Here is a 23,577-nt window from a genome sequence, read left to right as displayed (position 1 = left end):
CTCCTGAGTGGGCAAGACTCGTGTAGACGAAGGAGGGAATGATGCAGTACCATGCTTACTCCCCTCACTTGAGGAATCATCTTGGGCATCATTGTCATTATCACATAAATCACATTTATTTAAATGAATAGGAATTCTGGCTTCCCCACATTCAGAACACAGTCTATCTGGAAGTTCAGACATGTTAAACAGGCATAAACTTGATAACAAAGTACAAAAAACGTTTTAAAATAAAACCGTTACTGTCACTTTAAAATTTTAAACTGAACACACTTTATTACTGCAATTGCGAAAAAACATGAAGGAATTGTTCAAAATTCACCAAATTTTCACCACAGTGTCTTAAAGCCTTAAAAGTATTGCACACCAAATTTGGGAGCTTTAACCCTTAAAATAACGGAACCGGAGCCGTTTTGAACTTTAACCCCTTTACAGTCCCTGGTATCTGCTTTGCTGAGACCCAACCAAGCCCAAAGGGGAATACGATACCAAATGACGCCTTCAGAAAGTCTTTTCTAAGTATCAGAGCTCCTCTCACATGCGACTGCATGCCATGCCTCTCAAAAACAAGTGCGCAACACCGGCGCGAAAATGAGGCTCTGCTTATGCTTTGGGAAAGCCCCTAAAGAATAAGGTGTCTAATACAGTGCCTGCCGATATTATTATATCAAAATACCCAGATAAAATGATTCCTCAAGGCTAAATATGTGTTAATAATGAATCGATTTAGCCCAGAAAAAGTCTACAGTCTTAATAAGCCCTTGTGAAGCCCTTATTTACTTGCTGAATAAACATGGCTTACCGGATCCCATAGGGAAAATGACAGCTTCCAGCATTACATCGTCTTGTTAGAATGTGTCATACCTCAAGCAGCAAGAGACTGCACACTGTTCCCCCAACTGAAGTTAATTGCTCTCAACAGTCCTGTGTGGAACAGCCATGGATTTTAGTGACGGTTGCTAAAATCATTTTCCTCATACAAACAGAAATCTTCATCTCTTTTCTGTTTCTGAGTAAATAGTACATACCAGCACTATTTCAAAATAACAAACTCTTGATTGAATAATAAAAACTACAGTTAAACACTAAAAAACTCTAAGCCATCTCCGTGGAGATGTTGCCTGTACAACGGCAAAGAGAATGACTGGGGTAGGCGGAGCCTAGGAGGGATCATGTGACCAGCTTTGCTGGGCTCTTTGCCATTTCCTGTTGGGGAAGAGAATATCCCACAAGTAAGGATGACGCCGTGGACCGGACACACCTATGTTGGAGAAAAAGCAAACACATAACTGGAATAAAGACCTCATCTTTAAGACCCTTTTTCTTCTTGAACACACTGTTTAGGCTTCATGTTTATAAAGATTGAACAAAGTGATTTGTCTCAAATGGTTTATGTACAGTAAAGTTCTGGAGAAAATTCATATTGAAACATGACAATGATATAGCGTCAGTAAAAGTTAGATTACACCTTTATTTTTTCTATCAGTTGATCAACATGGGGTTCTTTACAGAAGGCTGCAAAACATATCTAAGTGTTAATTTACACACTAAAGATTTACCATATAACCATATGCACAGCTGTCAATATCCAGTGGAACACATGCTAACAGAGTACATTATTATACTATACAATAATAGGCACCCCCCTTAATTGAACATTAAGTGGGCCAGTAAAGTTTTCCTATGACTTGTAAACTATAGTAATATATATAAAACATAGCGTGCCTGTGCATCATTTACCTTTATGTGATTTTCAAGACAAAATGACACATTCCTTTAATAATCATGTACATGTATACAGGTGTTTGAAATGTGTATAATAAATTGTTTGCATATATTCCTTTACCATCTGGAGGTATTAGAATGTTCTCAAAATCCAGTAAGACAAACCAGAAATAAGTTTTAAATGGATCAGAGAATCACATAAAATAATTTTTTCTCAGAATTGTGCTGCATGTTTTTTGTTTATAGTTGACCCAGATGTCACCTGGGAACAGTCAATCAACAAGAGTCCAGTCACAGAGCATATTTTTATATAAATGCTTTGCAAAAGCATCTGGTATTAATAATGACGAGTGCCAACACTCATCTGACTAATTCTGCTTTATCTTCTTTGCATTTATGTCTTCAGCCTCTGTTGCCATCTTTTCTGCTCGTCTCTTCTTTAGTCCTTTAACCTTGCGAGTCCTCAATTTACTTAGGTCCTGCTTTTGCATATGGATACGGCCATATTTTGTGCCAAAAGTATCATGAGAGATATTCTTCTTTTTCTTTGCCTGAAAAGGGAAAAATAGAAATGATAAAATTCAATTAACAATTATAATATATTCATAGATGTTGTACCTAGTACGTATTTCTTACTACATAAAGAATGAGCTTCAACAAAGTTTTTTTCCCAGATACTGAACATTTTTATCTACTGTAATTAGTTCTACAATGTCACAAAAAATTGCAGATTTTGCCATATTAGATGGCACAGCAAAAGCAGTGGACTTATTACTAATAAACAGCAAACAAATGATTAACAAAGTACAGGTTTAAAGGGACACTGAACCCAAATTTTTTCTTTCATGATTCAGATAGAGCATGCAATTTTAAGCAACTTTCTAATTTACTCCTATTATCAAATTTTCTTTATTCTCTTGGCATCTTTATTTGAAATGCAAGAATGTAAGTTTAGATGCCGGCCCATTTTTGGTGAACAACCTGGGTTGTCCTTGCTGATTGGTGGATAAATTCATCCACCAATAAAAAAGTGCTGTCCGGAGTACTGAACTAAAAAAAAAAACTTAGATGCCTTCTTTTTTAAATAAAGATAGCAAGAGAACAAAGAAAAATTGATTATAGGAGTAAATTAGAAAGTTGCTTAAAATTGCATGCTCTATCTGAATCATGAAAGAAAAAAAAAATTGGGTTCAGTGTTCCTTTAAACATTTGAATTCTGAGTAGAAATATACATTTATTTGAAAGGAAGAAGTCGCTGTAATCGATTTCTGTGTGCAATATGTGATTCTTCTTCTTCTTCATGCCTACAGTCTATGTTAAGTACCTTAAGAGCTTTAGGACGTTTCATGGCCAGTTTATAAAGGTCATCTGAAGCCAGGTGAGTTCTTCTTACAACAAAATCAAAGGAAGGACCCATGTCTTCAAGCTCAATTCTTGGTGTCCTACATCCAGATTTCTTCATTAATACCCTTAATTTTATAAATGGAAAAAAATAATAATAGTAAATAAAATAAAAAGGACAAATGTAGACTCTTTATTTAGTTCATGTGTAAGTATCACGAGTATAAATCTACTACTTTTTTTCTGGACAAAAATATTCGGAAAATTATTGCATAGGAGATATTTAAAACAAATATGTCAACTGTTAAGTTGATACATGTGATTCTTACTTGTAGCTACGCAATAAGACCTTTCCCTCCACTGCTGTAAAATGTAAGACGTGCTCCAAACCAGCAAGGCGAATACCAGAGACAGTCGGTCCTCTGAAGAAATCTAACATCAGAAAAAAAAGGATATTCGCTGTTAAACCTAAAAAAACATAATTTATGTAAGAACTTACCTGATAAATTCATTTCTTTCATATTAGCAAGAGTCCATGAGCTAGTGACGTATGGGATATACATTCCTACCAGGAGGGGCAAAGTTTCCCAAACCTCAAAATGCCTACAAATACACCCCTCACCACACCCACAAATCAGTTTAACGAATAGCCAAGAAGTGGGGTGATAAGAAAAAAGCGCGAAAGCATAAAAAATAAGGAATTGGAATAATTGTGCTTTATACAAAAAAATCATAACCACCACAAAAAGGGTGGGCCTCATGGACTCTTGCTAATATGAAAGAAATGAATTTATCAGGTAAGTTCTTACATAAATTATGTTTTCTTTCATGTAATTAGCAAGAGTCCATGAGCTAGTGACGTATGGGATAATGACTACCCAAGATGTGGATCTTTCCACGCAAGAGTCACTAGAGAGGGAGGGATAAAATAAAGACAGCCAATTCCGCTGAAAAATAATCCACACCCAAAATAAAGATTACATTTTATAATGAAAAAAACTGAAAACATAAGCAGAAGATTCAAACTGAAACAGCTGCCTGAAGTACTTTTCTACCAAAAACAGCTTCAGAAGAAGAAAACACATCAAAATGGTAGAATTTAGTAAAAGTATGCAAAGAAGACCAAGTTGCTGCTTTGCAAATCTGATCAACCGAAGCTTCATTCCTAAACACCCAGGAAGTAGAAACTGACCTAGTAGAATGAGCTGTAATCCTTTTGAGGCAGAGTTTTACCCGACTTGACATAAGCATGATGAATTAAAGATTTCAACCAAGATGCCAAAGAAATGGCAGAAGCCTTCTGACCTTTCCTAGAACCGGAAAAGATAACAAATAGACTAGAAGTCTTTCGGAAATTCTTAGTAGCTCCAACATAATATTTCAAAGCTCTAACTACATCCAAAGAATGCAATGATTTCTCCTTAGAATTCTTAGGATTAGGACATAATGAAGGAACCACAATTTCTCTACTAATGTTGTTGGAATTCACAACCTTAGGTAAAAATTCAAAAGAAGTTCGCAACACCGCCTTATCCTGATGAAAAATCAGAAAAGGAGACTCACAAGAAAGAGCAGATAATTCAGAAACTCTTCTGGCAGAAGAGATGGCCAAAAGGAACAAAACTTTCCAAGAAAGTAATTTAATGTCCAATGAATGCATAGGTTCAAACGGAAGAGCTTGAAGAGACCCCAGAACCAAATTCAAACTCCAAGGAGGAGAAATTGACTTAATGACAGGTTTAATACGAACCAAAGCTTGTACAAAACAATGAATATCAGGAAGATTAGCAATCTTTCTGTGAAAAAGAACAGAAAGAGCAGAGATTTGTCCTTTCAAGGAACTTGCAGACAAACCTTTCTCCAAACCATCCTGAAGAAACTGTAAAATTCTCGGAATTCTAAAAGAATGCCAGGAAAAATGATGAGAAAGACACCAAGAAATATAAGTCTTCCAGACTCTATAATATATCTCCCTAGATACAGATTTACGAGCCTGTAACATAGTATTAATCACAGAGTCAGAGAAACCTCTGACTAAGAATCAAGCGTTCAATCTCCATACCTTTAAATTTAAGGATTTGAAATCCTGATGGAAAAAAGGACCTTGCGACAGAAGGTCTGGTCTTAACGGAAGAGTCCACGGTTGGCAAGAGGCCATCCGGACAAGATCCGCATACCAAAACCTGTGAGGCCATGCTGGAGCTACCAGCAGAACAAATGAGCATTCCTTCAGAATCTTGGAGATCACTCTTGGAAGAAGAACTAGAGGCGGAAAGATATAAGCAGGATGATACTTCCAAGGAAGTGACAATGCATCCACTGCTTCCGCTTGAGGATCCCTGGATCTGGACAGATACCTGGGAAGTTTCTTGTTTAGATGAGAGGCCATCAGATCTATTTCTGGAAGTCCCCACATTTGGACAATCTGAAGAAATATCGTGTGAGGTAGTGGGTGATGGTAGTGCGCTTAGTGTAGGGTATTAAACACCTTAACTAAATAGCAGATCCTTGAAGCTACTATAGTGAAAAATTAACAAGTGTGAGAGGGAAAGTAAGGGCGCTAGGAAAGCTAAAAATACCACTGAAAGCTAAGAGATAAGTGTATAATGACCAAGGACTTCTAATAGATTAATAATGTATTTAATGTACCATAAAGGATGACAAGGAAACAAAATTACAAAATTAAAAGGGACGTCTCCCAAAAAATTGCATAATAAAAAATCAGTATAAAATTATTATAAATAAAGACTGGATTCCAGTTGAACGTTGGATACTATGTACAAATAAAAGTTCATTCCTTAGGACCTTGCCAATTGCGAGATACAATGTCTATATCTAAAGTCAGATGTCAGATATACAGATAATCTTGATTGCTGTTCTATGTAATATTCCCACAATAGAAAATCTTTACTTCATCTGTATTTTGGTAGGCTAAAAAGTTAAAACGTCTTTATTTTTATCTTAAAATGCTTAACGCCAACTTTACCAAAGGCCGGTCTCTGTCAGGCAACTCCGTGTGTGCTCCACGAGAATCTGACGTCACGGTTTCCACCTCGAGGGCTCGCCTCTGATCAGCCAATTGGAACCTCCGTGGGTCCCTGTCAGTCAGTCTGTTGTTATCCGGTCCGATTCTTAGTAGTTTGCTTATAGTTGGAGGTTGCTCTTAGTGCTGTGCACGCCACCTCTTTTTTATGGGTATCCGCCAGGGGATAAAAATAATGCAGTACAACCCGGGTTGATAATTCTTCTGTACAAAGGTAGTTAATCCTTAGATTGTGTTATGTGGTGCTGGTTTTCTACGCGTTTCACTCCTTTCAGAGCTTTATCAGAAGAAATACCTCTGGGTGAAGAGACCATTCGCCCGGATGCAACGTTTGGCGACTGAGATAATCCGCTTCCCAATTGTCTATACCTGGGATATGAACCGCAGAAACTAGACAGGAGCTGGATTCTGCCCAAACCAGAATTCGAGATACTTCTTTCATAGCCAGAGGGCTGTGAGTCCCTCCTTGATGATTGATGTATGCCACAGTTGTGACATTGTCTGTCTGAAAACAAATGAACGATTCTCTTTAGAAGAGGCCAAGACTGAAGAGCTCTGAAAATTGCACGGAGTTCCAAAATATTGATCGGTAATCTCACCTCCTGAGATTCCCAAACCCCTTGTGCCGTCAGAGACCCCCACACAGCTCCCCAACCTGTAAGACTTGCATCTGTTGAGATTACAGTCCAGGTCGGAAGAACAAAAGAAGCCCCCTGAACTAAACGATGGTGATCTGTCCACCACGTCAGAGAGTGTCGTACAATCGGTTTTAAAGATATTAATTGAGATATCTTTGTGTAATCCCTGCACCACTGGTTCAGCATACAGAACTGAAGAGGTCGCATGTGAAAACGAGTAAAGGGGATCGCGTCCGATGCAGCAGTCATAAGACCTAGAATTTCCATGCATAAGGCTACCGAAGGGAATGATTGCGACTGAAGGTTTCGACAAGCTGATATCAATTTTAGACGTCTCTTGTCTGTCAAAGATAGAGTCATGGACACTGAATCTATCTGGAAACCCAAAAAGGTTACCCTTGTCTGAGGAATCAATGAACTTTTTAGTAAATTGATCCTCCAACCATGATCTTGAAGAAACAACACAAGTCGATTCGTATGAGATTCTGCCAAATGTGAAGACTGAGCAAGTACCAAGATATCGTCCAAATAAGGAAATACCACAATACCCTGTTCTCTGATTACAGACAGAAGGGCACCGAGAACCTTTGTAAAAATTCTTGGAGCTGTTGCTAGGCCAAACGGCAGAGCCACAAACTGGTAATGCTTGTCTAGGAACGAGAATCTCAGAAACTGATAGTGATCTGGATGAATCGGAATATGCAGATATGCATCCTGTAAATCTATTGTAGACATATAATGCCCTTGCTGAACAAAAGGCAGGATAGTCCTTACAGTTACCATTTTGAATGTTGGTATCCTTACATAACGATTCAATATTTTTAGATCCAGAACTGGTCTGAAGGAATTCTCCTTCTTTGGTACAATGAAGAGATTTGAATAAAACCCCAGTCCCTGTTCCAGAACTGGAACTGGAATAATTACTCCAGCCAACTCTAGATCTGAAACATTTCAGAAATGCTTGAGCCTTCGCTGGATTTACTGGGACACGGGAAAGAAAAAATCTCTTTGCAGGAGGCCTTATCTTGAAGCCAATTCTGTACCCTTCTGAAACAATATTCTGAATCCAAAGATTGTGAACGGAATTGATCCAAATTCCTTTGAAAAAACGTAATCTGCCCCCTACCAGCTGAGCTGGAATGAGGGCCGCACCTTCATGTGGACTTAGGAGCTGGCTTTGATTTTCTAAAAGGCTTGGATTTATTCCAGACTGGAGATGGTTTCCAAACTGATACCGCTCCTGAGGATGAAGGATCAGGCTTTTGTTCCTTGTTGTGACGAAAGGAACGAAAACGATTATTAGACCTAAATTTACCTTTCGATTTTTTATCCTGTGGTAAAAAAGTTCCTTTCCCTCCAGTAACAGTTGAGATAATAGAATCCAACTGAGAACCAAATAATTTATTACCCTGGAAAGAAAGGGAAAGCAGAGTAGACTTAGAAGACATATCAGTATTCCAAGTTTTAAGCCATAAAGCTCTTCTAGCTAAAATAGCTAGAGACATATACCTGACATCAACTCTAATGATATCAAAGATGGCATCACAAATAAAATTATTAGCATGTTGAAGAAGAATAATAATGCTATGAGAATTATGATCTGATACTTGTTGCACTAAAGCTTCCAACCAAAAAGTTGAAGCTGCAGAAACATCCGCCAAAGATATAGCAGGTCTAAGAAGATTACCTGAACACAAGTAAGCTTTTCTTAGAAAGGATTCAATTTTCCTATCTAAAGGATCCCTAAAGGAAGTACCATCTGCCGTAGGAATGGTAGTACGCTTAGCAAGAGTAGAGACAGCCCCATCAACCTTAGGGATTTTGTCCCAAAATTCTAATCTGTCAGATGGCACAGGATATAATTGCTTAAAACGTTTAGAAGGAGTAAATGAATTACCCAAATTATTCCATTCCCTGGAAATTACTTCAGAAATAGCACCAGGAACAGGAAAAACTTCTGGAATAACTACAGGAGATTTAAAAACCTTATCTAAACGTTTAGATTTAGTATCAAGAGGACCAGAATCCTCTATTTCTAATGCAATTAGGACGTCTTTAAGTAAAGAACGAATAAATTCCATTTTAAATAAATATGAAGATTTATCAGCATCAACCTCTGAGACAGAATCCTCTGAACCAGAAGAGCCATTATCAGAATCAGAATGATGATGTTCATTTAAAAATTCATCTGAAAAATGAGAAGTTTTAAAAGACTTTTTACGTTTACTAGAAGGAGGTATAACAGACATAGCCTTCTTAATGGATTTAGAAACAAAATCTCTTATGTTATCAGGAACACTCTGAGTATTAGATGTTGATGGAACAGCAACAGGTAATGTAACTTTACTAAAGGAAATATCTGCATTAACAAGTTTGTCATGACATTCAATACAAACAGCTGGAGGAACAGCTACCAAAAGTTTACAGCAGATACACTTAGCTTTGGTAGCTCCAGCACCAGGCAGCGATTTTCCAGAAGTATCTTCTGACTCAGCTTCAACATGGGACATCTTGCAATATGTAATAGAAAAAACAACATATAAAGCAAAAATGAACAAATTCCTTAAATGACAGTTTCAGGAATGGGAAAAAATGCCAGTGAACAAGCTTCTAGCAGCCAGAAGCAATAAAAAATGAGACTTAAATAATGTGGAGACAAAAGTGACGCCCATATTTTTTTAGCGCCAAATAAGACGCCCACATTATTTGGCGCCTAAATGCTTTTGGCGCCAAAAAATGACGCCACATCCGGAACGCCAACATTTTTGGCGCAAAAGAACGTAAAAAATGACGCAACTTCCGGCGACATGTATGACGCCGGAAACAGAAAAAAAATTTTGCGCCAAAAAAGTCCGCGCCAAGAATGACGCAATAAAATGAAGCATTTTCAGCCCACAGGGAAAAGTCAAATTTTAAGGTAAGAAAAAAATTGTTTTATTCAAATGCATTATCCCAAATATGAAACTGACTGTCTGAAAATAAGGAATGTTGAACATCCTGAGTCAAGGCAAAACAGAATTTATGCTTACCTGATAAATTACTTTCTCCAACGGTGTGTCCGGTCCACGGCGTCATCCTTACTTGTGGGATATTCTCTTCCCCAACAGGAAATGGCAAAGAGTCCCAGCAAAGCTGGTCACATGATCCCTCCTAGGCTCCGCCCACCCCAGTCATTCGACCGACGGACAGGAGGAAATATATATAGGAGAAATCATATGATACCGTGGTGACTGTAGTTAGAGAAAATAATTCATCAGACCTGATTAAAAAACCAGGGCGGGCCGTGGACCGGACACACCGTTGGAGAAAGTAATTTATCAGGTAAGCATAAATTCTGTTTTCTCCAACATTGGTGTGTCCGGTCCACGGCGTCATCCTTACTTGTGGGAACCAATACCAAAGCTTTAGGACACGGATGAAGGGAGGGAGCAAATCAGGTCACCTAAATGGAAGGCACCACGGCTTGCAAAACCTTTCTCCCAAAAATAGCCTCCGAAGAAGCAAAAGTATCAAATTTGTAAAATTTGGCAAAAGTGTGCAGTGAAGACCAAGTCGCTGCCTTACATATCTGGTCAACAGAAGCCTCGTTCTTTAAGGCCCATGTGGAAGCCACAGCCCTAGTGGAGTGAGCTGTGATTCTTTCAGGAGGCTGCCGTCCGGCAGTCTCATAAGCCAATCGGATAATGCTTTTAAGCCAAAAGGAAAGAGAGGTAGAAGTCGCTTTTTGACCTCTCCTTTTACCAGAATAAACAACAAACAAGGAAGATGTTTGTCTGAAATCTTTAGTAGCCTCTAAATAGAATTTTAGAGCACGGACTACGTCCAAATTGTGTAACGTACGTTCCTTCTTTGAAACTGGATTCGGACACAAAGAAGGTACAACTATCTCCTGGTTAATATTTTTGTTGGAAACAACTTTCGGAAGAAAACCAGGCTTAGTACGCAAAACCACCTTATCTGCATGGAACACCAGATAGGGCGGAGAACACTGCAGAGCAGATAACTCTGAAACTCTTCTAGCAGAAGAAATTGCAACCAAAAACAAAACTTTCCAAGATAATAACTTAATATCTACGGAATGTAAGGGTTCAAACGGAACCCCTTGAAGAACTTAAAGAACTAGATTTAGACTCCAGGGAGGAGTCAAATGTCTGTAAACAGGCTTGATCCTAACCAGAGCCTGAACAAATGCTTGAACATCTGGCACAGCTGCCAGTCTTTTGTGAAGTAAAACAGATAAAGCAGAGATCTGTCCCTTCAGAGAACTTGCAGATAATCCTTTCTCCAAACCTTCTTGTAGAAAGGATAGAATCTTAGGAATTTTTATCTTGTTCCATGGGAATCCTTTAGATTCACACCAACAGATATATTTTTTCCATATTTTATGGTAAATTTTTCTAGTTACAGGCTTTCTAGCCTGAATCAGAGTATCTATTACAGAATCTGAAAACCCACGCTTTGATAAAATCAAGCGTTCAATCTCCAAGCCGTCAGTTGGAGGGAAACCAGATTCGGATGTTCGAATGGACCCTGAACAAGAAGGTCCTGTCTCAAAGGTAGCTTCCATGGTGGAGCCAATGACATATTCACCAGGTCTGCATACCAAGTCCTGCGTGGCCACGCAGGAGCTATCAAGATCACCGAGGCCCTCTCCTGATTGATCCTGGCTACCAGCCTCGGGATGAGAGGAAACGGTGGGAATACATAAGCTAGGTTGAAGGTCCAAGGTGATACTAGTGCATCTACTAGGGTCGCCTTGGGATCCCTGGATCTGGACCCGTAGCAAGGAACCTTGAAGTTCTGACGAGACGCCATCAGATCCATGTCTGGAATTCCCCATAATTGAGTTATTTGGGCAAAGATTTCCGGATGGAGTTCCCACTCCCCCGGATGGAATGTCTGACGACTCAGAAAATCCGCTTCCCAATTTTCCACTCCTGGGATGTGGATCGCAGACAAGTGGCAGGAGTGATCCTCCGCCCATTGAATTATCTTGGTCACTTCTTTCATCGCCAGGGAAGTCCTTGTTCCCCCCTGATGATTGATATATGCAACGGTCGTCATGTTGTCTGACTGAAACCTTATGAATTTGGCCTTTGCTAGTTGAGGCCAAACTCTGAGAGCATTGAATATCGCTCTCAGTTCCAGAATGTTTATTGGGAGAAGAGACTCTTCCCGAGACCATAGACCCTGAGCTTTCAGGGATTCCCAGACCGCGCCCCAGCCCACTAGGCTGGCGTTGGTCGTGACAATGACCCACTCTGGTCTGCGGAAGCTCATTCCCTGTGACAGATTGTCCAGGGTCAGCCACCAACGGAGTGAATCTCTGGTCTTTTGATCTACTTGAATCGTCGGAGACAAGTCTGTATAATCCCCATTCCACTGTCTGAGCATGCACAGTTGTAATGGTCTTAGATGAATTCGTGCAAAAGGAACTATGTCCATTGTTGCAACCATCAATCCTATTACTTCCATGCACTGCGCTATGGAAGGACGAGGAACAGAATGAAGTACTTGACAAGAGCTTAGAAGTTTTGATTTTCTGACCTCTGTCAGAAAAATCCTCATTTCTAAGGAATCTATTATTGTTCCCAAGAAGGGAACTCTTGTTGACGGGGACAGAGAACTTTTTTCTTTGTTCACCTTCCATCCGTGAGATCTGAGAAAGGCTAGGACGATGTCTGTATGAGCCTTTGCTTTTGACAGGGACGACGCTTGAATCAGGATGTCGTCCAAGTAAGGTACTACTGCAATGCCCCTTGGTCTTAGAACCGCTAGAAGGGACCCTAGTACCTTTGTGAAAATCCTTGGAGCAGTGCCTAATCCAAATGGAAGTGCCACAAACTGGTAATGCTTGTCCAGAAAAGCGAACCTTAGGAACTGATGATGTTCCTTGTGGATAGGAATATGTAGGTACGCATCCTTTAAATCCACGGTAGTCATAAATTGATTTTCCTGGATAGTAGGTAGGATCGTTCGAATAGTTTCCATTTTGAACGATGGTACCCTGAGAAATTTGTTTAGGATCCTTAGATCCAAAATTGGTCTGAATGTTCCCTCTTTTTTGGGAACTATGAACAGATTGGAATAAAATCCCATTCCTTGTTCTCTTATTGGAACTGGATGTATCACTCCCATCTTTAACAGGTCTTCTACACAATGTAAGAATGCCTGTCTCTTTATTTGGTTTGAAGAGAATTGAGACCTGTGGAACCTTCCCCTTGGGGGTAGTTCCTTGAATTCCAGGAGATAACCTTGAGAAACTATTTCTAGCGCCCAAGGATCCTGAACATCTCTTGCCCAAGCCTGAGCAAAGAGAGAAAGTCTGCCCCCCACTAGATCTGGTCCCGGATCGGGGGCTATCCCTTCATGCTGTTTTGGTAGCAGTGGTAGGCTTCTTGGCCTGCTTACCCTTGTTCCAGCCTTGCATTGGTTTCCAGGCTGGTTTGGGTTGTGAAGTATTACCCTCTTGCTTAGAGGATACAGAATTAGAGACTGGTCCGTTTCTGCGAAAGGGACGAAAATTAGGCTTATTATTAGCCTTAAAAGACCTATCCTGTGGGAGGGCGTGGCCCTTTCCCCCCAGTGATGTCTGAAATAATCTCTTTCAAATCAGGTCCAAATAATGTTTTACCTTTGAAAGGAATGTTAAGCAATTTTGTCTTGGAAGACACATCCGCGCGCCACGACAGCAAACCCTGAATTTTTCGCCGCTAATCTAGCTAATTGCAAAGCGGCATCTAAAACAAAAGAGTTAGCCAATTTAAGTGCTTGAACTCTGTCCATAACCTCCTCATACGAAGATTCTTTACTGAGCGATTTTTCTAGTTCCTCGAACCAGAAACACGCTGCCGTAGTGACAGGAACAATGCATGAAATTGGTTGTAGAAGGTAACCTTGCTGTACAAAAATCTTTTTAAGCAAACCCTCTAATTTCTTATCCATAGGATCTTTGAAAGCACAACTATCTTCGATAGGAATAGTAGTGCGTTTGTTTAGAGTAGAAACCGCCCCCTCGACCTTGGGGACTGTCTGCCATAAGTCCTTTCTGGGGTCGACTATAGGAAATAATTTCTTAAATATAGGGGGGGGAACAAAAGGTATGCCGGGCCTTTCCCACTCTTTATTTACTATGTCCGCCACCCGCTTGGGTATAGGAAAAGCGTCGGGGGGCACCGGAACCTCTAGGAACTTGTCCATCTTACATAATTTCTCTGGAATGACCAAATTGTCACAATCATCCAGAGTAGATAACACCTCCTTAAGTAGTGCGCAGAGATGTTCTAATTTAAATGTCACAACATCAGGTTCAGCTTGATGAGAAATTTTTCCTGAATCTGAAATTTCTCCATCAGACAAAACCTCCCTCATGGCCCCTTGAGATTGGTGTGAGGGTATGTCAGAACAGTTATCATCAGCGTCCTCTTGCTCTTCAGTGTTTAAAACAGAGCAATCGCGCTTTCTCTGATAAGTAGGCATTTTGGAAAAAAGATTTGCTATGGAGTTATCCATTACAGCCATTAATTGTTGCATGGTAATAAGTATTGGCGCACTAGATGTACTAGGGGCCTCCTGTGTGGGCATAACTGGTGTAGACACAGTAGGGGATGATGTAGTATGTTTACTCCCCTCATTTGAGGAATCATCTTGGGCAATATCATTATCTGTGGCATTACTGTCCTTACTTTGTTTGGACACTATGGCACAATTATCACATAAATTTAAATGGGGAGACACATTGGCTTTCATACATATAGAACATAGCTTATCTGAAGGTACAGACATGTTAAACAGGCTTAAACTTGTCAACAAAGCACAAAAAACGTTTTAAAATAAAACCGTTACTGTCACTTTAAATTTCAAACTGAAAACACTTTATTACTGAAATATGTGAAAAAGTATGAAGGAATTGTTCAAAATTCACCAAAATTTCACCACAGTGTCTTAAAGCATTAAAAGTATTGCACACCAAATTTCAGAGCTTTAACCCTTAAATTAACGGAACCAGAGCCGTTTTTACATTTAACCCCTATACAGTCCCAGAATGAGGCTCTGTCTATAACTAGAAAGGCCCCCATCTGAAAAGGGTGTCCAACACAGTGCCTGCCGTTTTTCTAAACGTTCCCCAAGATTATAATACCAATAATTAGTTAGAATCTGCATAATATGCCTAGTAAAGCAATTGTTTTAGCCCAGAAAAATGTCTACCAGTTTTTAAGCCCTTTTTGAAGCCCTTTATTCTTTTATGTTTAACTAAGAAAATGGCTTACCGGTCCCCATGAGGGGAAATTACAGCCTTCCAGCATTACATGGTCTTGTTAGAAATATGGCTAGTCATACCTTAAGCAGAAAAGGATGCTAACTGTTTCCCCCAACTGAAGTTACTTCATCTCAACAGTCCTGTGTGGAAACCGCAATCGATTTTAGTTACTGTCTGCTAAAATCATATTCCTCTTACAAACAGAAATCTTCATCCTTTTCTGTTTCAGAGTAAATAGTACATACCAGCACTATTTTAAAATAACAAACACTTGATAGAAGAATAAAACTACATTTAAACACCAAAAAAACTCTTAACCATCTCCGTGGAGATGTTGCCTGTGCAACGGCAAAGAGAATGACTGGGGTGGGCGGAGCCTAGGAGGGATCATGTGACCAGCTTTGCTGGGACTCTTTGCCATTTCCTGTTGGGGAAGAGAATATCCCACAAGTAAGGATGACGCCGTGGACCGGACACACCAATGTTGGAGAAATAAATGTTTGAATACATATATTTAGAACTTTATAAAAAAGTGCCCAACCATAGCTTAGAGTGTCAAAGAAAATAAGACTTACTTACCCCAGGACACTCATCTACATGTTGTAGAAAGCCAAACCAGTACTGAAACGAAAATCAGCAGAGGTAATGGTATATATATAAGAGTATATCGTCGATCTGAAAAGGGAGGTAAGAGATGAATCTCTACAACCGATAACAGAGAACCTATGAAATAGACCCCGTAGAAGGAGATTATTGAATTCAAATAGGCAATACTCTCCTCACATCCCTCTGACATTCACTGCACGCTGAGAGGTAAACCGGGCTCCAACCTGCTGCGGAGCGCATATCACGTAGAATCTAGCACAAACTTACTTCACCACCTCCATAGGAGGCAAAGTTTGTAAAACTGATTTGTGGGTGTGGTGAGGGGTGTATTTGTACGCATTTTGAGGTTTGGGAAACTTTGCCCCTCCTGGTAGGAATGTATATCCCATACGTCACTAGCTCATGGACTCTTGCTAATTACATGAAAGAAAAGGAATTCCTTACACTGGATGTGCCTTTGGAGATTTAAAACAAGAACTCTTCTGATTTTATTGATCTGGAAAAGTTTATTGGGGATTGTAGGTAGGAAACAAATTTTAAAACATGTTCTTTAAATATCTAAATGACCTGCCATACAAGAATTTCAAAATGCAATTCCCTCACTTACAAATTTTTGGAAATACTCCTGGATATTTCTGAACAATTTGAGCTGCAGGTTAACAGAGTTTGTATTACATCAAACTGCTAAAGTACTAGATTTTCATGGGCCTACACCTGAGCGTGTGTGTGTGTGTGTGTTTGTGTGTGTAAAAAAAAAGGGATATGGAAATTGCCATCACTTTTAATGCATTAAAACCATTTGCATTTTTAATTTTTATATATATTGATACATTTTACATAAATAAAATTGTAATTTGCCAAAACTAATTAACGGGCACAATAGCGAATCTAGCTGAATTATTTTAGGCAGTGATAGGTGTTTGCCTCTGTAAAACTATTCTTAAATGGGACATAAAATATTTTTCTTTCATGAGGTGACCCATTTAACACAATCAATCATTTAGCTGAATTCTGTTTCAAGCCAGAAATGTATCCAAACCATTTTTAAATGTATCAAAGGTATTGGCATTCACTACCTCCTCAGGTAATGAGTTCCAAAATTTGATTGCTCTTACAGTGAAAAACAAAATTTATGCTTACCTGATACATTTCTTTCTTTCTTGACACGGTGAGTCCACGGATCATCATAATTACTATTGGAATATCACTCCTGGCCAGCAGGAGGCGGCAAAGAGCACCACAGCAAAGCTGTTAAATATCACTCCCTTACCCATAACCACCAGTCATTCGACCAGAAGCAAAAGGAGAAAGGAAGTAACATAAAAGGTGTAGAGGTGCCTGAAGTTTATATAAAAATAAACTGTCTGAAAATACAGGGCGGGTCGTGGACTCACTGTGTAAAGAAAGAAAAAGACATTTATCAGGTAAGCATAAATTTAATTTTCTTTCCAATGACACAGCAAGTCCACGGATCATCATAATTACTATTGGGAATCAATACCCAAGCTAGAGGACACGGATGATAAGGGAGGGGAAAGACAGTTAACCTAAACAGAAGGCATCACTGCTTGAAGAACCTTTCTAAAAACATTACCACCTCCTTGCTGAAGGCAAATAGAATGACTGGTGGTTATGGGTAAGGGAGTGATATTTAACAGCTTTGCTGTGGTGATCTTTGCCGCCTCCTGCTAGCCAGGAGTGATATCCCAATAGTAATTATGATGATCCGTGGACTCAACGTGTCATTAGAAAGAAAAAACGTTTCTGTTGCAGGAGATTAAATCTCCTTTCTTCCAGCCTTAAATTGTGACCTCTTGTCACAAACAATTTTCTTGGAATAAACAGTGCTTCTGTCATCTCTGTATGTGGGCCTTGAATATATTTATATAAAGTAATCATGTCATACAAGTTTTAAAAAATGTCCAATTTACTTCCGTTACCAAATTTGCTTTGTTCTCATGTTATTCTTTGTTGAAGAGATATCTAGATAGGTAGCGTGTACATATCTGGAGCACTACATGACAGGAAACAGTGCTGCCATATAGTGCTCTTGCTCATGTATAACATTGCAGCACTATATGGCAGCAGTTTTGCAACAGACATGTGCACACTCCTGAACTTATCTTATGTTCAAAAGCAGGAAGGTAAGAAGAAAATGAAAAATAAATAAATATTGATAATAGAAGTACATTGGAAAGTTGTATGTTCTATCTGAATAATGGAGAGAAAAAAAAATGTTGGGTTTCATGTCCCTTTCAAGTGCGCTATATAGAAAAATGTAAATTGTGTATAGTGTCTAATGCATGCGCATTACAAAGTAACAATACTGAGCAAAGCAGATTAGCTATCTACAGTGTGCCGTTATGCAACAACAACTGCAGGGGCGCCGGCACGCAGCAGCAACAACAACTGCAGGGGCGCCGACACGCAGCAGCAACAACAACTGCAGGGGCGCCGACACGCAGCAGCAACAACAACTGCAGGGGCGCCGACACGCAGCAGCAACAACAACTGCAGGGGCTCCGACACGCAGCAGAAGCAACAACTGCAGGGGCGCCGACACGCAGCAGCAACAACAACTGCAGGGGCGCCGACACGCAGCAGCAACAACAACTGAAGGGCGCCGACACGCAGCAGCAACAACAACTGCAGGGGCTCCGACACGCAGCAGAAGCAACAACTGCAGGGGCTCCGACACGCAGCAGAAGCAACAACTGCAGGGGCTCCGACACGCAGCAGAAGCAACAACTGCAGGGGCTCCGACACGCAGCAGAAGCAACAACTGCAGGGGCTCCGACACGCAGCAGAAGAAACAACTGCAGGGGCGCCGACACACAGCAGCAACAACTGCAGGGGCGCCGATACGCAACAACAACTGCAGGGGCGCCGATACGCAACAACAACTGCAGTGGCGCCGATACGCAACAACAACTGCAGGGGCGCTGATACGCAACAACAACTGCAGGGGTCAATTGCTCAGTGCATCCTTTCTTCCAAGATAAGTATTATTTTTAGGTGGGTATCATAGCAAATCTTTAGACCACACAAATAACTTCTTTAAAAACAAATATGTTACAATAATCCCTATTGCTTCAATACCCTCCCTTGAATGTATTTAGGATAATATAGCAATTGTCATGTCCCTTTAACATTTACTGTGCTGAGGCAGAAGGAGAAGTTAAAAAAAAATACAGTAAGTATAAAATGTGCCTTTTTTCCCCCCCAAGTGCAAGAGCTGATAACTTACCAATCAAGAGGCTTTTTAAACGTTTATAATCTTCATTCAATACAAACATGTCTCCAGCAAATATCAGCATAGGTTTTGTTCCTTCAGGGCACTTGCAGTTCTGTTAAACAAAGATAGATAAATATGATGTTCATTATATAAAATGTTCAATATATTTAAACACAAGGAGCTAAAATTACAGTTTATTTAAATGTAGTAATTACTTAGGAAAAGTAAAGCAGATTGCACATGTTCCTAATAAAATGTTTAAGCACAGTACAAAATGCATCATGCACTTACTTTGTCCCCTTTACTTTTTATTTCACTCTGTAAATACTGCATTTTCCACTTCCCCCAAGAGAGGATGGAATGCATACTGCATACTTAAAGGGACATGAAACCAAAACTTTTTCTAATTTTAAACAACATTCTATTTTTTTTTTTATGTTGGTTAAAAGGGACACTGAACCCAATTTTTTTCTTTTGTGATTCAGATAGAGCATGCAATTTTAAGCAACTTTCTAATTTACTCCTATTAGCAAATGTTCTTCATTGTATATTTATTCAAAAAGCAAGAATGAAAGTTTAGATACCAGCCCATTTTTGGTGAACAACCTGGGTTGTTCTTGCTGATTAGTGGATAAATTCATCCACCAATAAACAAGTGCTGTCCAGGGTTCTGGACTTTCTTTTTCAAATAAAGATAGCAAGAGAACGAAGATAAATTTATAATAGGAGTAAATTAGAAAGTTACTTAAAATTGCATGCTCTATCTGAATCACAAAGAAAAAAAATTGGGTTCAGTATCCCTTTAAGTCTCAAGATAGGTAGTGATCCAGCACTACTTAACCCTTGTGAAGGTGGGGACGGGGGTGAGAACCTCTCCTCAAAAGGGCTGCCAGAGGCCTCAACACTCGGTTCGAATAACTGAAGTAGGACCTCATACAAATTATAGCTTGTAGCTCAGCAATACTTGCTTGTCTCATATCTTTCCGTTCTTGAGGTTAGATGGTGCTATTTGCAGCTAGTAATTGGCGATTTATCAGCTGCCTAAACTCAGCTACTGAAATTGCGACCGCTTAGGTCGCTGCCCAGAGACCGCCCCCAAACAACATTCTAATTTACTAATATTAACAAACTTCATTCTCTTGGTATCCCTTGTTGAAAGAGCAGCAAAGTACTACAGGGAGCTAGCCACAATGGGTGAGCCAATGACAAGAGGCATATGTGCAGCCATCAGTCAGCAGCTAGATTCCAGTATTGGATTGCTGCTACTGAGTTTACCTAGGTATGCGTTTCAAGAATATATGGATTGTGCGATGGAGGATGAGATCCTTGCTGCGCTATCCAACGATAGTATTCAGTGAATGTACTGATTCACTGAATACTATGTTGATTGACAGCGGAATCGTTGTTTGACGCATGCGCAGTGTGTAACTGAGACGGGAGCGCGCATTGCCACTACGTAAACAGCGGGTGGGACCGCTGTATACGTAATATTGCAGAGAATAAGGAAGTGGAGAGTGGGAGGAGCAGGTATAGTGAAAATACGATATTTAGAAATGGAGATAAAAATTAAATTAAACATTTTATTAACAAATGAAAGTGGCGGCATGATTAATATACTTATTCTCTAGATATTTATACTTTCAAAACAGTGAAAATTGACAATCACTTTAACACACTCAAATTTATTTGTTACCTGAAAGGTCCTGGATTTGCAAATCCCTGCAAACTGTTTTAATCTAATGTTTAAATACTTTTTAATACAAATATTTTGCAATGCAAAGCTCCTTTGTGGAAAATACTATTCATCTACAATGTACAGTAATATCCCTTTAACAGTAATGAGAATGAAACAAAAAAAAGTCAAATTCAGGTTAAGAGCCAACCTCATACTGTTGCACACACTACACATACGCCATCTTGTGGTGTTATCTATTAATACACCCTGTTCAAACCTAGCTGTGTAAAATATATACACAGTATTGAGATAATAAGGTGTGGTTTTTGCCCTTATCTGAATTACTTGCATTGTTTAGATGCAAGTTACAGAATGCTGATAAAACTAGACTAGAACAAATATTTTTCTCTCACTACTAGAATACTGAAATATATGCCATATAAAACTAGATTGAAAATTAAAAAGATGGTAACAAAACCTAGATCTCTGTGCTCAAATAAAGTGGATGATAGCAGGGGTGTGGAATTTCCAAAGCCTAAGACAAATTTAATTTAAATTATTAGTAAAAGGTAGGCTGGGTAATGATGAACATGTGTAGGATGCCAGGCGTCTGGTACTGAACTAGGTATTTCTATCAAAAGCCAGCCAAAATATACTGAAAACCAGGACACAAATGTCCAGTCTTTTACATTCCAATTGTGCTGCCCTGACTGTGGCCAGACAGGGGGAGCGACACAGCTTTTGGTGCTGCTCCTCTTGCAATTGAATCTGGTGAGTGCCCTTTAGATTGTGCTGGAACATGTTTGTGTCTAGTTAAAAAAAAAAAACACACACACACTTCGGAAAGTAAGTTATTTTGTCTCCCTTCCCTGTAAGGAAACTCTGAAAATTGCGGTATTTGTAATTTCTGTTAAAAAATCTGAGGCTGTGGAGTTGAACTAGTTAATCTGCCGATTATCTCGGAGAATTAACAGCATCCTTGGTTACAAATGAGCCCTAGGCATAATCTCTGGGCGGTGGCCTATTAGCGAGATCTCAACTCCCTACAGTTACCCGGGTTAGACAGTTCATTTAGGACAGTTTTTTTCTCAGCGCCATTGAATTAAGAAGGTACATTCTATGGCTAACAATATGAAAGGATTACAGGGAGCTGTAGGTGCCATGCTAGAGAAGCACTTTACTAAGCTACACCTGCTACTAGATTGCTGTTTTGCTGTGAGAGACCTGCAAAGATGAAGAACCAGCTCTACTTAAAGGGACAGTCTACACCAGAATTGCAGAATTGTTATTGTTTAAAAACAAAGATAATGCCTTTTTTACCCATTCCCCAGTTTTGCATAACCAACACAGTTATATTTATATATTTTTTACCTCTGTGATTATCTTGTATTTAAGCCTCTGCAAACTGCACCTTTATTTCAGCTCTTTTGACAGACTTGCAGTTTAGCCAATCAGTGATGGCTCCCAGGTAACTTCACGTGCATGAGCACAGTGTTATCTATATGAAAAACATGAACTAACACCCTCTAGTGGTGAAAAACCTGTTAAAATGCATTCTTAAGAGGCGGCCTTCAAGGTCTAAGAAATTAGCATATGAACCTCCTAGGTTAAGCTTTCAACTAAGAATACCAAGAGAACAAAGAAAAATTGGTGATAAAAGTAAATTGGAAAATTGTTTAAAATTACATGCTCTATCTGAATCATGAAAGTTTTTTTTGGACTAGACTGTCCCTTTAACGACACACTTGTCAGGAGGACAGATACTGAGAGGGGAATGCTGGGTGATTTATCACAAATGCTGCAAGAAATGTCCCCTACTTTGGATCTTGCAGAGCTGGGCAGCAATGAGCAGAAGTCCCTTGCTTTATATAAAGGAAACTGTTATTTGTATCAAGTTTGCACTTTCAGTTTGATGAATATTTTTGTAAAGCTATATTTAGCATATAATATTACTATGTTCCCAGAGATAATATGCACTCAGTGTGCGCTCTCATAGCAACTGGTGCACACACAGGAGCAGGACAAAAATCAAGCTGATCGGTTCAGGCTGTTTTTAACTCACTCAGTATGTTTATGCTGTTTGTTCAGCTCTGAACAGACAAATCAGGAGTTACAAATCGGCTGTACAACTCCTTTCTTCCATCTCCCTACTGCCTGGAATATCCTGCCCACTTGCAGCCTGCTTCCAAGTCCTGCCGCTGGGCGCGATTCATTTTCCTGCATTCCTGCTGATGCTTAGCAAAGGAGCTCACCAGCCTAGCCGCGCTGTTCTAATACGGCTGGGTGACTGCCCGGCATTTCAGAAGGAAAGCTGAGCAGATTTACAATTGTAGCTAGATATAGCACTGAACAGTTTTAGCAGGGATAGGCACAGACAAAGGATGTGGTGGACATTTTCCAAAGTACAGACCTTACTGAAGGACACCAAGGTACATTTGAAATTAAAAACATTATTTTATACTGCTTAGTGTTATTATACTGATGCAGATACCACTGATTCTATAACCAGTCTTCCTCTGGCTATACCCATGAGCCAGTGTCACTACTGTGTCATTATATATAGTGCTGGGTGTTATTATACTGATGCAGATACCACTGTTCCTATAACCAGCTCTCCTCTGGCTATACCCATGTGCCAGTGTCACTACTGTGTCATTATATAGCACTGGGTGTTATTATACTGATGCAGATACCACTGACCCTATAACCAGCTCTACTCTTGGCTATACCCATGAGCCAGTGTCACTACTGTGTCTTTGTATAGTGCTTGGTGTTATTATACTGATGCAGATACCACTGATCCTATAACCAGCCCTCCTCTGGCTATACCCATGAGCCAGTGTCACTACTGTGTCTTTGTATAGTGCTGGGTGTTATTATCAGGGATAGGAACAGACAAAGGCTGTTCTAATACAGCTGGGTGACTGCCCGGCATTTCAGAAGGAAAGCTGAGCAGATTTACAATTGTAGCTAGATATAGCACTGAACAGTTTTAGCAGGTATAGGGACAGGCAAAGGATGTGGTGGACATTTTCCAAAGTACAGACCTTACTG

General features: G+C 39.7%; 1 protein-coding gene across 2 annotated transcripts in view; it reads right to left on the bottom strand.

Moving 5' to 3' along the window:
- Positions 1-1,451: 1,451 nt before the first annotated feature.
- Positions 1,452-23,577, bottom strand: part of RPF2 (ribosome production factor 2 homolog) — a 128,694-nt gene continuing 106,568 nt past the window's right edge. For both annotated transcript variants that reach the window (XM_053710862.1, XM_053710861.1), the window contains exons 7-10: positions 18,861-18,960; positions 3,396-3,498; positions 3,050-3,194; positions 1,452-2,276 (exon numbers count right to left, since the gene is read on the bottom strand). In XM_053710862.1, the coding sequence (XP_053566837.1) occupies positions 2,094-2,276; positions 3,050-3,194; positions 3,396-3,498; positions 18,861-18,960 (531 nt within the window). In that variant the 3' untranslated portion in view covers positions 1,452-2,093. The remainder of the gene's footprint in view (positions 2,277-3,049; positions 3,195-3,395; positions 3,499-18,860; positions 18,961-23,577) is intronic.

This window comes from Bombina bombina, chromosome 4 (genome assembly GCF_027579735.1).
Source record: "Bombina bombina isolate aBomBom1 chromosome 4, aBomBom1.pri, whole genome shotgun sequence".
NCBI classification, from domain to species: domain Eukaryota; kingdom Metazoa; phylum Chordata; class Amphibia; order Anura; family Bombinatoridae; genus Bombina; species Bombina bombina.
The sequence above is the reverse complement of the archived record's forward strand: the minus strand, read 5'-3'. Positions and strand labels throughout refer to the sequence as shown.